General features: G+C 42.9%; 1 protein-coding gene across 1 annotated transcript in view; it reads left to right on the top strand.

The window, feature by feature from the left end:
* The window catches only part of LOC144829129 (tyrosyl-DNA phosphodiesterase 2-like), a 193,310-nt gene that overhangs the window by 74,505 nt on the left and 103,974 nt on the right, over positions 1–14,831 (top strand). Inside the window, exon 2 of the mRNA XM_078687950.1 lies at positions 3,401–3,537. Coding sequence (XP_078544076.1) covers positions 3,401–3,537 — 137 coding nt within the window. The remainder of the gene's footprint in view (positions 1–3,400; positions 3,538–14,831) is intronic.

The raw sequence follows: 14,831 nt of genomic DNA, 5'->3' as shown, positions 1-14,831 counted from the left end.
CAAACCATATAGTTGAGCACCAACAGAATAGAGATAAGAATACAGAGTACCTTCAAAAGCATATTCATCTGGTCTGTGTATAAAATGCTACGAAAATAAGTATAAATCGTATATCTAATGCAGCCAAGCCAGAAACCCTTAGGCCAGAAAAATATTAGTATAGAAACTTGGAGCAGTTATTGTTGAGAGCATATATACAATTATGGACAGTTGCCATCCATAATCTCTTTCAAATTATTATTATTATTTTAATCTTCAAAAACCACAAGTTTCAAATACACAAAGCTCCTTATTTTCATCATGGTCTTCAAAACAGAACTCCCTACTGCTGCACCAGTTTCTCTAGACAACAGTCTGAACCCTCCACCACTCACCCAGCCCTCTGCTTGCCCAACCTCTCCTAACAATTCATATTGCACTGCTAGGTCTTCTCACTAGTTGATTGTACAATTTCCAAAATGTCTACCAAAAAAAAGAGAAAATCGTGGGGAAATTCCTATGAGGTTTACATGAGTGTATGCACTTTACACTAGAACTCTTTATAATACCTTTACTACTACTGTTGAGAGCAATCTCTCATGCTGCTAACTGCTAGAAATATTTGACACATACCCCCTCTCAATTCTATGTCACCAACCAGTATTACATGAGCAGTGACATCGAACCTCTTGAAGCCACTTGAAGCTCAAATGGTACTTATTCATTCCTATTGTTTAATGACACACACATCACAATTATTCCCTGGAACCACTTCCCACAAGCGCATGACCAAAATGCAAATAATTCACTCTCTCGCTCACAAACACCATTGCTACCCACTCAAACTTGCCACACCTAACCAACATGCTAGGAGTACAAATGCAATCACATCTTCATTGTGCAAAATCTTTTACCAAACTCTCCAATTATGTGCCATGTCTACGTGTCATAATTTTACTTCCGTGCATGTTATAAGTTCACTTACTCCAAGCATCACCTTACATGAATTTCATAGATAACTCCCGGGGGTCGATCGCTCACAAGATTGTAAACTTGCTACACAATGGAAAATGAAGCTACTTCGAACCTGCTCTCTACCTTCACTCTTCCAATAAACCACACTGTCCCATTAACAGAAGACTATGTCTACCCCACAGTTCAGTATGTACAACTTACAACGATAGATAATCATTATACCAAAAAAATTGCATGTCTCATCAGTCTCATTCCAATCACTATATAGCACAGAAATAGCCAGGTAACTAAGTGATTACATTTTGGCAATTAATGGCAAATGCTACATCCAACCCAGCTCTGCTAATATCCGAAAATCTGGGTATAATCTTCTGACCAAAACACTCCATTTGTAGTTTTCATACTACCCATGTGCTATGATATTGTCCATTGTGACTAGGAAATCCGTAAAAGCCAGCTTCCATCCCTCTGGTACCTAAAAACCAACAAGTCTCTGTCCTTCTCATTCACCTTAACAATACCCCTAATTCACCACCTCCTTTAAAACAACCTGGCATTTGTTGAGGACTTCACTGGATATAGACAAAACATTCTGACATGAAATGGTTGTATATTCCTAGAAGATTTAAACCTGCACTGGAATGTCAATTTAGAGTAAGATGCTTACTTCGTTCTTCGAAGATAACCATCTTATTATCAGAGACTTACCCACAGCAATGTGGCTATACCTGAACTAATCCACTAGCTCCTTAACATTGATGTGCCTATAGCCGTTGACCAGTGTGACACCTTCCACATTATTTTAGTCATAACTCCAAAACATACCTTCTCATAAAATTAAGAAGCAGCCAAAATCGCACTCAACTAGGTCCAGGGATATCATGCATCCACTCTGCTGGAAAGTAGCCAGAATATTGTGATCACTCCTTATGCCACACTGGCTCAGAATCATAACACCTTGCTACCACAAGGCAAAACTCCACACCACTACACCTTTTGAAACTTCTTGGCAACCTATACTGTACCCATACTTGTTAAATTATGCCTTGAAACACTATGTGACTTCATGAATTCTTTGGGGATAACTTGTCATCAAGTATGTAGATATTGCCCAATGGTTGTATAAAATCCACAGTCAGTGAGTCACACCACACACTGCCAAAAATTCAGGCAGTATTAGGGGACCCATGGAACACTTTAATTAAACAATAGAAAACAGGTATACCGCTGACTTCAGACTTACTCAAGACTATTTCCAGTGCCATTTCGTTAGTCATAGTAGCCTAAACTGAAATGGTGAAAATCAGCCACAACCACCTGAGGTTACTGTTGCCCATTAATCCTAATGCCACAATAGTTGACCTCAAACAGGCTATTAATGCATTTGTCATCCACAACGTACAATATTGAAACCTGGTACTAATTGATCTCTCAACAATTTGGCTACCACCTCTCAAGACAGGATATATGCCCTGGCTCGAAAGCAGGAAATACAAGGACAGTACTGCAATGCTAAACACACGCCAATGGTTACAAATGTATGCTTGATTAACTTACTTTAAAAACAGCCTGCATCACCTATTAAGCAATTATATTTAAGCCCCACGCACTCCACAAAATAACCATCCCTGGAGGCCAGAAACAAACTGTAAATCAATTCTGTGCCCAGAGTTCCCCAAGTATTTCCACGAAAATATCAGTGATTCTCTGGGCATGCACCAATAATTTAGAACATCATCTGAACTAAAGTCAGACTTGTTCAAACTTTCTCTTGCAAAAAAGGTCTTTAGCTACTAATGGAGCACCTGCACACTACCCAAACCTTCATCCACTCGTATTTGTAATCCCAGCCTCAAGTCTACTATAGATAAACAGTGATTCCCTTCAATGATGATAATTTTCCTGTTTGTACTTTAAACCTACCCTAAATCGCTTTCTTTCTCCACTTGACAGCATACCACACCTTCTAGGCATGAAAAGTATGCTTTATTCTTCCTGTCTTGATAGTAGTACCAGCTTCCTCCCTCTTTGCTCGCTATCCTCATCTGATACCCCATCTCTCGCTCCTTGTCTGACTATTTAATTACAGTGTCTGGTATACATCAAATCGTTGATTGGTATGACTGTGAACATGATTCTACCAATTTTAGATGTGTATACGTTATGGCCATGTTGCAGTGTAAACTGCTCCCACTGGAACGAGAAAAACACTAAGATAAAAATATGTGTGTTTGTGTCTGTCGCATGCCCATGGGGTAGTTAAAAAGTGTTAACATGGCCGTTTGTTCTTCCTAGTCTGTGGAATCACAACACAACCGGTTGTTGTTATATTTTACTTCAAATGTTTTAACTTTTCAATATATCGTGTTCAGATAAATGTGTTTGTAGGCCAGGCCTCTATATTACAATTTGCTTTAATAAAGTTAATATTTTTTATTTTATTTAGAGAGCACTGAATTCATTTTTTGAGCCCCTGATGGGACAAGATCTTGACCCTGATCCCGATGCTGATGGGCCCACCCAACAAGAAGTACCCCTGAAACAAGAAATACACACACCTTCTCAATCAGTAGGAGAAACCTGGTACACAACATTGCTATTGTATATATTTGATCCAACAGCTGTCTTTACTTGGACTCGAGGCCCTTTGCATCCACCACAATGCACTCACTAATATACTGGTTTCACTGTGTGTTAAGAACTTCGGAATTGTTAAAATGATAACATGGTTTTAGAGTGTTACCTAAAAATGCATTTTTTGTTCTTAATAGTTTCAGCTTCAGAGGTATTTGATTGACCAACAAAACAATTCTAATACTGCCTGCTTACTAATGAGTGATCTGTGACCCTGAATGTGATTTGGAGATTTAAATCCAAAGGAGTGAGAGTAATGACTACCATTGGTCGAAACTTCTTACATCACCATCCTTGATTGAGATATCGGGGTGATAAAGCTGTAACAGAATTCCCTGTAACGGTTTCCTGATTTTCAGTCAATAAAGTCCTTGGCAATGGCAATAACCAGTACACTAGAAACTAACTGCCCCTTTGCGAGGGTAACTATGTCTGGCAAAGTGTATATTTGTGGTATGAGGGATTGGAAAGATGTGAACATTTCTCCCTATGGCCTAATATTTTGTCATATGGTTCTGTAGATCACTTGGGCTGTTTAACACACTCTGGTGTCTCTAAGGTAAGAATGACTCCTGGATACAGCCTAACAAATGGTGTAAAAGATCCTAGGCCAACCATAACCACTCCAAAAGTCTTCAGCCACACTAAACATGGGCTTTAATGGCCGGGGGTGTGTGGGGTTTAGTGCACTAGCAGCCCTTTATTTATTTAAGGGTTTGTATAGCACCAGAATTGACTCCAGGGAGTATCTCTGTGCTTTTCTGTGGATGCGTATCAGTTGCACATACGGAAACTGTAAATTTTAAAAACAGAACAGAGTGGTTTTAAGTAATTTCCTAAAAACAAGAAGATTCGATCACTCTCTTAGATGAAGGGGGAGTTCATTCCAGTATTGCGGGCCGAGTTATGACAGTGATTTGCCACCTAATCTCGCTCTCCTAATTCTAGGAACCGTCAACAAGTGTTTATGACTGGAACGCAAAGATCTCGAGGGCTGATAGAGATTTAACTTTTCTGATAAATAACTAGGGCCAAGGTTGGACAATGCCTTACGAATAGTACAATAGACCTTAAATTTTATCCGTTGACGTATGGGTAGCCGATGAAGTTTTAAAAGAAGAGGGTGGGAAGCTGATCTAGGGGGCATGTTCAAGACTAGTCGTGCCACTGTGTTCTGTACCACTTGTAGTTTGTTGATTGAAGTTTCATTAGCAGAAAGCAACAGACCATTACACTAATCTAGGCGACTCAATATGAGTGCCTGAGTCAGAGTCTTTTGGACAGAGTCTGGAAGTAAAGGAAAGACTCGTCGGAGTAGGCCCAAATAATGAAAGCATGTACCACCTGTCTGGCCAATGTGCTGCTTGAAGGTGAGGGCATGGCCTAACCGAACTCCCAAGTTCTTGACAGAAGTTTTTGGGATGGGAGGCTTCCCAAGAATGATAGGCCAACAATTAGGGGACCATAATATGGGAGCCTCCCCAAAGAGTAGAAGCTCGGTTTTCCCGACGTTACATTGAAGAAAATTATTCCTCATCCATTGTGAAATGGCATTCATGCCCAAAGAGAAGGTCTCCTGGATGGTAGGAGTGAGTTCATGGAAAGGAAAGAGCAGCTGCGTATCGTCGGCATATGATATTGGAATAAACCCATATTTCCTTAGAACATTAGCTAAGGGAGCCACATGGATATTAAATAGACTGGGGCTCAGACAGGAGCCCTGTGGGACTCCCTTGGAAAGTTCCATGGGTGCTGAACGATACGGGCCTAGATAAACCGTCTGAGTTCGACCAGATAGAAAACTTGACATCCACTGACAGGCGGAGTCTCTTAGTCCCATTTCCTTCATCCTTCTGAGCAATATTTGGTGGGAAACAGTGTTGAAGGCAGCGGATAGGTCCAATAGCACCAGAATCATGGAGTGGCCCTTGTCTAGGGTCACTCTGATGTTATCTGTGACCACTAGCAGGGCTGATGCGGTGGTATATTTGGGCCTAAAGCCTGACTAAGAGGGGTCTAGGCCACCTGAAAGTTCGACATAACTAGAGAGATGTTTGTTAACATGTCTCTCTAGTAATTTACTCAGAGATGGCAAGAGCGAAATGGGATGAAGATTGGTCAGAGGGGCCTTAGTGTTCTTTCGGATTGGCATTATCTATGCAGCTTTCCATTCTGGTGGAACATGACCTTCTTTTAGTGATAGATTCAAAAGATGTCCAATCAATGGGGCAAGTTGAGGAACAAGGGTGCTGGCTATTCTTGCAGGGATCAAATCACGAGGAGAGCCGGACTTAACTTAATGCATTAGAGCATCTACGTCTGTTGTAGTAAGTGGAGGAAAATTCTCAAGCAACGTAGAAGGAATCCGTACTGGTGCATCCATGGTCAAAGGCAATTGATGGGAGTTTCCAGAAGAAATAATATTGTCATAGATTGATTACATTTTTTGTGAGAAGTGTAATGCAATATTATTGCAGAGTGTTTGTGAGGGTGCTTCAACATTCTCACAAGCCTTGGGTTTTATAAATGACCGAAGAATGTTATATAAAACCTTTGGCGCATTACCAGCCAGTGTAAGTTGGATAGAAATGTGATTTTTTTCGTGCAAGCTTAATACAACTATGATAGCTTGACAAAGAGACTAAAAACTGAGCTTTGTCACTTTCCTTGTGAGTGATATGCAATTTCCTCTCATGTTTCCTACATAGTTTTCTTTTAATAAGTAATCAAGGGGAGAACCAGACAGCTTGCTGGCATTTCGGATGAGTAGGGGAGCGTTTCACTGGTGCAAGGTGATCAATGGTCTGGGTTCATGCTAGATTGTAATTAATTAACGCTTCTTCTAAGTTGTCTGAGGATTTGTTTTGTGGTACTTTTAGAGAAGGCGAGACCTTCTGCCATAGCCTGCTGGTCATACCGGTATCTAGATGTTGTGTAGTGTGTTTTATCTAGGTACCTGAATCAATATTCTATTCTTTGCCCTTGTCCGGCTATAAATCAATAATATCCCTGCAACGGCATAGAAACCCTTTTTCTTTTTTTTCTTTTTTCTTTTTTTTTTAAAACCTTTATTTGGACAAAAAGGATATACAAATACAGGCCTACAACCAGTCAGGCCGGCCACTAATACGAACGGCCAAGCAATAAATCCAGGATGACAGTGTACGGAATAAAACGCAATAAATCGCAATCATTACAATCATCAAAAAAGGGGGAGAGGAACACAGACGGCCAACAAAAAGGAACAATGAAGGTTAATTTTATAATTATACAAAAAGGGAATATCGCAGGCTCGACTACAACACAAGACGTTACCGGGTTCCCAGAGCGAGTCATCGACAACAGTAAAGCTGATGGGTGACAATGTGGGAGAATGGTGTAGCAACTCACATCAGTGGAGGAGCAAATAACAGTAAATCAAAGCCATACTTAGTTTCACTCGCCTCAGCCAGACCCACCCCCCACTAGCACATTAGTGATCAAAACCGGAACCGGAATATAGACATCGTAAAGGAAAACTAACCCGCCATATTGACCTCAAGGAAAGGAAGGAAAGAAGAAAAACAGAACTAAAGGGGGAGAACACCGCGTCGGTACCAGCACCCCACAGCAGAAACACCTAAGGATTGGGGACATTGATATTAAGGAGGGTGGAAGAGTCGCGTTCAAAATGCAGTATAGCCCCATAGAAGAAGCGGCGGGTATGCAGACCCCACCCACATAGCCCATGGGAGACAGGGACAGACGCGGCACCCCTATAAAGAGACACAAAAGGGCCATAGAACTAAAAGGAAGACAACGAAAAAGTCCCAACCCACCCATACCACCCAGCACCCCTGCAGAAGGCTACGGCCTACCCCCCCTAGCAGCGTGCCTGTCGCCCTAAACCGAACCCGAAATGTAGTAAAGACAAAGGAAAAAGGAATGAAACAAAAACAAAAAAGAAAACACAAAGACACGAAGGAAATAGGAGGGGGGAGTAAAGGATCAATTAACAATACGTTCGGCCCCAATCCTCCGCCCAACCATATAAACGTAACATTTGAAAACCAGAGCGACACATTCTCGAGAATCGTAAAACAGATTAGGGGGTCACCCACAACGCCATGAGTACGGGCCGGTCCGCCGCTAAGCTGTACCCCGGCGATCCACCGGGACTAAGTTATCTCACCCCAGGCCTTTTTTAGTGACCACCACCATCAACCACATAGCGGCAGGAAATAGGCAACTCAATATGAAGACAGCACTCGAATGAAGGAACATTAGACAAAGGTGTAGATCAGGGAGGTCCAGCAACAGACGAGAGAACAGGAGTCCGGGTATATAATTCAAGTGTCCCAGGAAAAGTAACCCGAGCCACAGAACACAGGAGTTCAGTCTCGCCATCCGAAAAAAACGGAGCTCCCCCGCAGTACAGGACAACGACCCCACCGAAGCAAAGATAGACAACAGTCCACCATGTTCATTGGATGCACGGACAGGAACAGGCCCGAGCCCGGGGTCCAAGTCTCCAAACTCCAAACAGTGAGGCACCAAAGGGTCCAATGCCACCGGAGAGCAGGCCTGTCGATAAGCGGCGACGGTAATCTTCGCCGCGACCAGGGGGGGCGAGGTAGCGGCTCCATCGAAACAAGAGGATACCGTGAACAGCTTTCCATCCAAGATGGCGGCGGACCGCACAAATTCCCCCGGGGCACCGGGAATCAAGGCCGCTTGCAGGGATCGCAGGGCCGTGATAACGTCACCGATGGTGGGCTCATGCTCACACAGTAAGGTCTCCGTGCCATCCAGCCTCTCAGGTCCACCGGTCTGGGGACATCCACAGCCCAGGTCGTCGGCCGCCATTTTATAATTCCAGCCGCGACACCACTCACCACGGCCTCCGAAGCCGGCACTCAGATGCGGATCTCCTCCGGCACACAAAGGGAAAAGATAAAGGAGGGGGACCCCGCTAATGGCAGCCTTGGTGCAGAAAGGAGAGCCGCCAAAGTCGGGGGTCCGCCGCACTAACACCTGCGCGGTCTACGAACAGAGTCCGGGTACATGGCTCCAGGAGGGATGAACGGGACAGTGGCGGGGGGCGTCCCCTCACACGAGCAGTCCCCGGATCGCCGCACCCCGCACCAGCTCCACTGCCGCCGCGGCAGGCCCGGGCCGGATCCACCGGGTCACTAACACAACGGCCTTACGTTGTCAGGCGCCTCCCTCGGCCGGGGACACCATCGACACCGCCACCAGGCTGAGTCCAGTAGGCGAGGCCCCGGTCCCGACCCCACGGAGGCCCCGTTCTCTCCGGGGGCAAAACTTCGGACTCACTGCACGCAGGAGCCTCCAAATCAAACGGTGAGTGCGAGCAATAATTCACTCATCTTAATCCACTCGAGTGTGTCGTCTTAGGGCAGGATATGAAGCAGGATATGTGTTGCAGGCCGGATGGCTGACGGAGCCGAGCTACGAAGCGACCATTACGATCGCGAGCTTGGCTCCTCCCCCTAGAAACCCTTTTTCATAATTCGGTCATAGCACATGCTGTCACATTAAGCAAGCTTATTCCTCCAGCCCCCTAGAAAGCACACCGAGTTCTTAAACAAATCCAAGCCTCCAGCAACCTGGGAAATCCCCGCTGCTATTGTTTTGATTTCGTCCGAGAACTCCTGTAAAGCACTGTAAGAACGACCAGTTCTTAGTGACATCTTTATTGACGTCTTACGTCAACCCCGGCACCTTTCAGGTATAAATATACCGATGCTGCCTTAAGCAAACACACGGTGGTAATCCTGGAGCAGAGCAGCTACTACTTCCGAAGAGCCCAGCTGATGCGAGAGCCCACGGACGCTGTCCCTCCCTTTTGACGCGCTGAGAAAGACGCTGTCTTTTCTCTTGCCAAGAAATCTAGCCTCCGGCGTTTCCAGCTTACCCTTGCGGGTGACTGGGATACCGAGTCCTGAGAGAGAGAGATACCACCCCTCCTGCCTTCTCATACCCAGGTACTGAACTAACTAAACCCTTACAGAGAATTCTTGAGTCAGATTCTTGGCAAAACAAACTTAACTTAAACTGCTACTTACTTACTCCCTCCCACGTATTAGACTTAGGTCTGGTACACCGGGGTAGGCGTAGTTAGAAGCACCAGTTGAGTACGATTAGTCAATGTATATATGTATGTATCTATTTTATCCATTTTAAGTATCATATGTCTAAGAAACCATATCAATGCTTTTACAGTATTATTTCATAATCCTGCTTTTACTGTATGCACTTTACTTAACTATAAGTATTGCAATTGTAGCAATTCATTTCTCTTGTATGAGAAAAGAGACTGCTCAATAAATCACACCTTTTATTGAAAACGCCTGTCTCTCTTTTTCTCTGCAATCTGGTGAAACTAAGTACGCACCTTTGACTGAGTGAAATAGCTGTCTTTTGTTTTCACACGACTCTAGAGACATACTCTTATTCAGGGAGAGCAAAGTTGTCATGTTTTATGGTTGTCAGAAACTAAATCCCTTCTTGTCTATCCAGGGAGGTTAAACTCCTCCTCGCTTATTCAAGAAAGTTTCTAGTGAACTCTGAGCTAGCTGGCAAAAAACTTAAGTCTAATATAGTCAGTAAAGACCTAGATAACCTCAGTCCTACGTCTACACTACTGAATATATTATTCCAATGCGCAGAGCCTATTGGGACTATAGGAACTACACTACATGGCGCCCAACGTTTGGTAAGGCGATAAATCTAACGCAAGACGTTAGAGTAACTCAGTCGTGCTTTTTCACACAGACCCTTCTTCCCGTAAATACTCCAAAGACGTCTGGAGTGGGTCAAAGGTTAAAATCCGCCTGAACTTAGTAGAAAGAGATTTCTATATATATTTTTTGGTTTATTCAACGTTGAAGGATACAGTGTTCCAAAATACCTAATCTTTGTTTCCTTGAAAACCTGATCTGCAACAAAAACCTTCCTGTCAGTAAAATGTCAGACGGTGAAGGAGATGGGGAGACAGCTAGAATAGCAGCTCAACTCCTAGCGGAAGACACAAGTCTCCTACAGCAAGACCCGGATGCAATACTCATCCCGGTCAGCATAAGAAAAACTATAACTATTAAACTAATAGAAAATGGACTGACATCGAGAGGTGGTACAGTCATATTCGTAATAGAGGCACATGAATATCGGCAGACAGAGGTATTCTATTCATGGATAAACTTTCCAGCAGCAAACGCTGTCACACATGAGTTCCACTATTACAAAATAGAGGAACCACCGGAAGAGTACACTCCGTTCGAGGAGGTGGAAATACCATTAAAATACCAAGAGCACTTGCTCTGGTTTAAAGGCACCCTAAAACATAATAATCACATCACCAGGCTCGGTCCACTAGGTAGACCAGGAGCAACGTGGCCGGTTCTAGCCAGCTACACACCACATCCAGACATTGAAAAAATGTCAATACCAGAACTTTTGGTACAGTTAAAACAACTGATTAAAATACATAGACAATTAGTCCAATATGTAATGCGGACTTCAACAGTCCAACCAGCTATTAACATTCCACAGCTGACCCCTCATCAGGGGAATACAAATAAAATAACACCACATAACATACAGTCATGTCTGGGTAAAGTACCCGCAAAACGGGAACAAATTCCATTCTGGTTAGCACAAAAAATCACTCAAATAGAGGCAGTTTTTCCGGACACTACCCCTACTGAGAAACACAGAATTCTGACTATCTGCCTTCCAATGGGGATCGCACCACATGTGGAGGACGGTGACACTTGGGGCACAGTCTTTGCTTCCATTTACACAAAAACACATGGTGTTCCGTCCATGGCGGTAATACCAGATGTGCTAAGACAGATTCAAAATGAATACGGGACAGAACCTGCTTTAACTATGGGTATGAAATTACTGAAAGACTTCAAGCAGGTCTCAGCTTTATTATTATCTAACATAAAAGGAGAAGCAGCATCTGTGGCGATCCGCCAGAAATGGAAAGAAACAGATATAGCAGAACAGCCATTTGAATTTGCCAGAATCATAGAAAAATCCTATGAAGAACTAGGAAGAGATAGTTTGGGTGGGAAACCTGTAAAACCCCAACTAACTGAAAATCCTGAAAAGATATTTATTAAAAATAATCTAAACACTCCAAAGAAGAGCTGGGATGGAAATAAACAATCCACTCCCAAGCCAAAGAAAAAAGATTCCAGTCCAGTGGAAAGTCTCCTCGGCGGAGAGAAAGATCTCCGGACCAAGGACACAGGTCTCCCCAGAGGGAGCCCTCTGAAAAAATATACAACCTTAGAAATAGGGATAATTTAAAGAAACCTGATAGATATCAAGATATTGATACACGTCCCTCTCGATCTTTTCAGACTTCCTCGCAGAAATCGGAAAGAAGAGGACGGTCAGAACACAGGGAAGAGCACGTCAAGTCCAAAGACAAGGAACCTGCTCATCAAAGTAAAAAACTACAATTTCCAAAAAAGAAGGTAGCCAGCATTAAAATAATCAAACATGCCGAGGATCCTGAGGACACAGTTGAAAAACGGAGAGTGGGCTCAGACAATGCTAGACAGCGCAGCAGAAGTGAGCATAGCTCGCAAGATCCTAATGAATCATCTGGAGACAGTGGACACGAATGAATACATTCAGGTGGAAACTGCAGACACCAGAGTTAGCAAACCTCATAAAATATACGAAATAACATTACGTATAGAGGGAGATAAGACTAGGAAAATTAGGGGTCTATTTTGGGATAACCTCTCCAAAGGCTATGACATCCTTTTAGCTGAAAAAGACTGGCCACCGGAGTTTGTCAGGGAGTGCCCTCATGGCGAAGAAATGATTATGCCTGCCTTCTCAAATCACATTCCAATACATAAGAAATAAACACTTGCAAGAAAGTGGGCAGTAGCCCAAGCTCCTGCATTATATAAAAACCATGTTGGATGGGATGAGGACTCTCCTCCTCACAAAATCCAGTTAAAAAATCAACCAACTGCACAAAGGCAGTACCCAATTAAGCAAGAAGCTAAAATACAGGTCAGGGAGATCTTAGATCAACTTGAATACCAGGGGGTGATTGAAACATGCACCTCACAAATGAACAATCCTTTGTTTCCTGTCTCCAAGCCAGACGATTCATATCGTCTAGTTTTGACTACAGACACCTTAACTCATGTTGCAAAACTTTTGCAGTACAAAACTCACATATTGCAGCACTAATGAATAACATCGTGCGCAAAAAATACAAAACAACATTAGACATCTCTAATGGATTCTTTTGTCAAAATATAGCACCTGAAAGCAGGTATTGGACCGCTTTCTCAATAATGGGCTCGTAGAAAAATTCTGTCGACTCCCACAGGGGTTCAAGAACAGCCCAGGATTATTCTCAGCAAGAGTAACAGAGTTACTACAAATGTATGATGATGAGGCATTATCTTATGTCGATAACATCTATCTAACAGATGATGACTTGGATACTCACTTGAAAAGAGTGAACACCATAATACTTGGGTTCGCAGCAGAGGGTTACAAATTCAACTTTAAAAAGTCACGAATTGCCCATCTAACTGTCCTGTTTTTAGGATATGAATTATCAAGTGAAGGGAAAAGCCTGGCAGACAACTTCTTAGAGAAGTGCGCTGTAATCCAAGCACCAAGAACGCTGAAAAACTTACACAATTCTAGGTTTCCTGAATTTCGGAAGAACTTACATTCTAAATTATGCAGAAAGGGTTAAACCTCTCTATGAACTAATAAAACCAGATTTTAAAACAATCAATTGGACTCAAAAACACACAGAAATTTTGAGATCATTGCAAACAGACATGTTAGCTAAAACAAAATTGCAAACACGCGATAACACTCGCAACCTTGTAATCCGAGTCATCCCAGGAAGATGCGGATTCACATACCTAACCTCTAATGAGGGAGAAACAGTACCAATAGCATACAAATCACATTTGTACACAGAAGTTGAAAAAACATTCAGCATTAAGGAAAACATTGTTCATGCGGTTCAAACAGCTGTAGCAAAAGAAAGAGACCAAGCTGACGGCAGACAGATTACTGTTAGAACGGCAGAATCAGCCTTTGAGGCATTAACAAGCCCTTGTAATTTACCTACTGTGGCATTAAATCCAAAATGGATACAATGGGAAAATTCTCTTGCTACAGACAAAGTGAAATACTATTTTGACCCGGAAATGAAAATATTCAAAAATCTAGAATATGAAAGAGAATATCCTCTGCCAATCTACATTCTGCCCATACAACAGTACGCCTGTGTAATATATACAGACGGACATGCACAACCCTCAGTTTGGGGAAAACAAGCCTATAACGCCACATGCGAGATTGTTAAATACGTGTGGCGCGGAGGTAAATTGAGACCTCTGGTAACAAAATCACACTCTGTAGAGAATAATTCAGATAAGCAAACTGAAATAATAGCGTTAAAAATGGCGCTAGATAATGCGGATCGCGAATTCCAGACACTAATAGTGTGCGAATCATATTACTGCGGCAAATCATACAATAACGACTTGCAGAAATGGGTTCAAAACGGTTACAAGGATGACACAGGTGCCACAATAAAGCAAAAATCGCTTTGGGAACAAGTAGTTCTTTTACAGAAAGAACTACCAAAGACTCACGTGATACATTCATTGAGTCATGAACGTGATGGCGTTCACGTTCCAGGGAATTCATTGGCTGGGACAGCCACAGCGGAAGCAACTAAGTCGGCTTCCGTAGCTACAAAAAAGCGTTCAGGAAAATATGTAGACGGGGAAACGATGCTGGCGGTAAAAACGTCATCAAAAGGCGACTGTTCAGCGCTACCTGTCAACAATCCACTCAATTATACATACGTAATCGATGGAAACTCCGTTCCTTTTGCTCAAATCCCTGGAGTGTGGGATAGAGTGATTCCAAACACGAACAGGAGAAACTTATTAGTGGCAGACGCACATATGGGTGAGGGTTTAAGACACCTTAAGATTAAGGAGTCTCTGAAAGAATTACAATCAATATACTGGTGGCCGGGAATGAGCCTGCAAACCTACAAATTTGCATTTTATTGTAAAAACTGCAACAGAGACCGAAGTGGCGAAATGCCCGGAGCACTACCAATGCCATTCTTTTAGAGATCACATAAATTCCCATAAAAAATGCGTTCCATTAATAATATCATTTAAGACTAGCTTCACTTAAAAATGTAGACCCCAGCACTC

Source organism: Lissotriton helveticus, chromosome 4_1 (genome assembly GCF_964261635.1).
Source record: "Lissotriton helveticus chromosome 4_1, aLisHel1.1, whole genome shotgun sequence".
NCBI lineage: Eukaryota > Metazoa > Chordata > Amphibia > Caudata > Salamandridae > Lissotriton > Lissotriton helveticus.
This window is presented reverse-complemented; position numbering and strand designations above follow the sequence as displayed.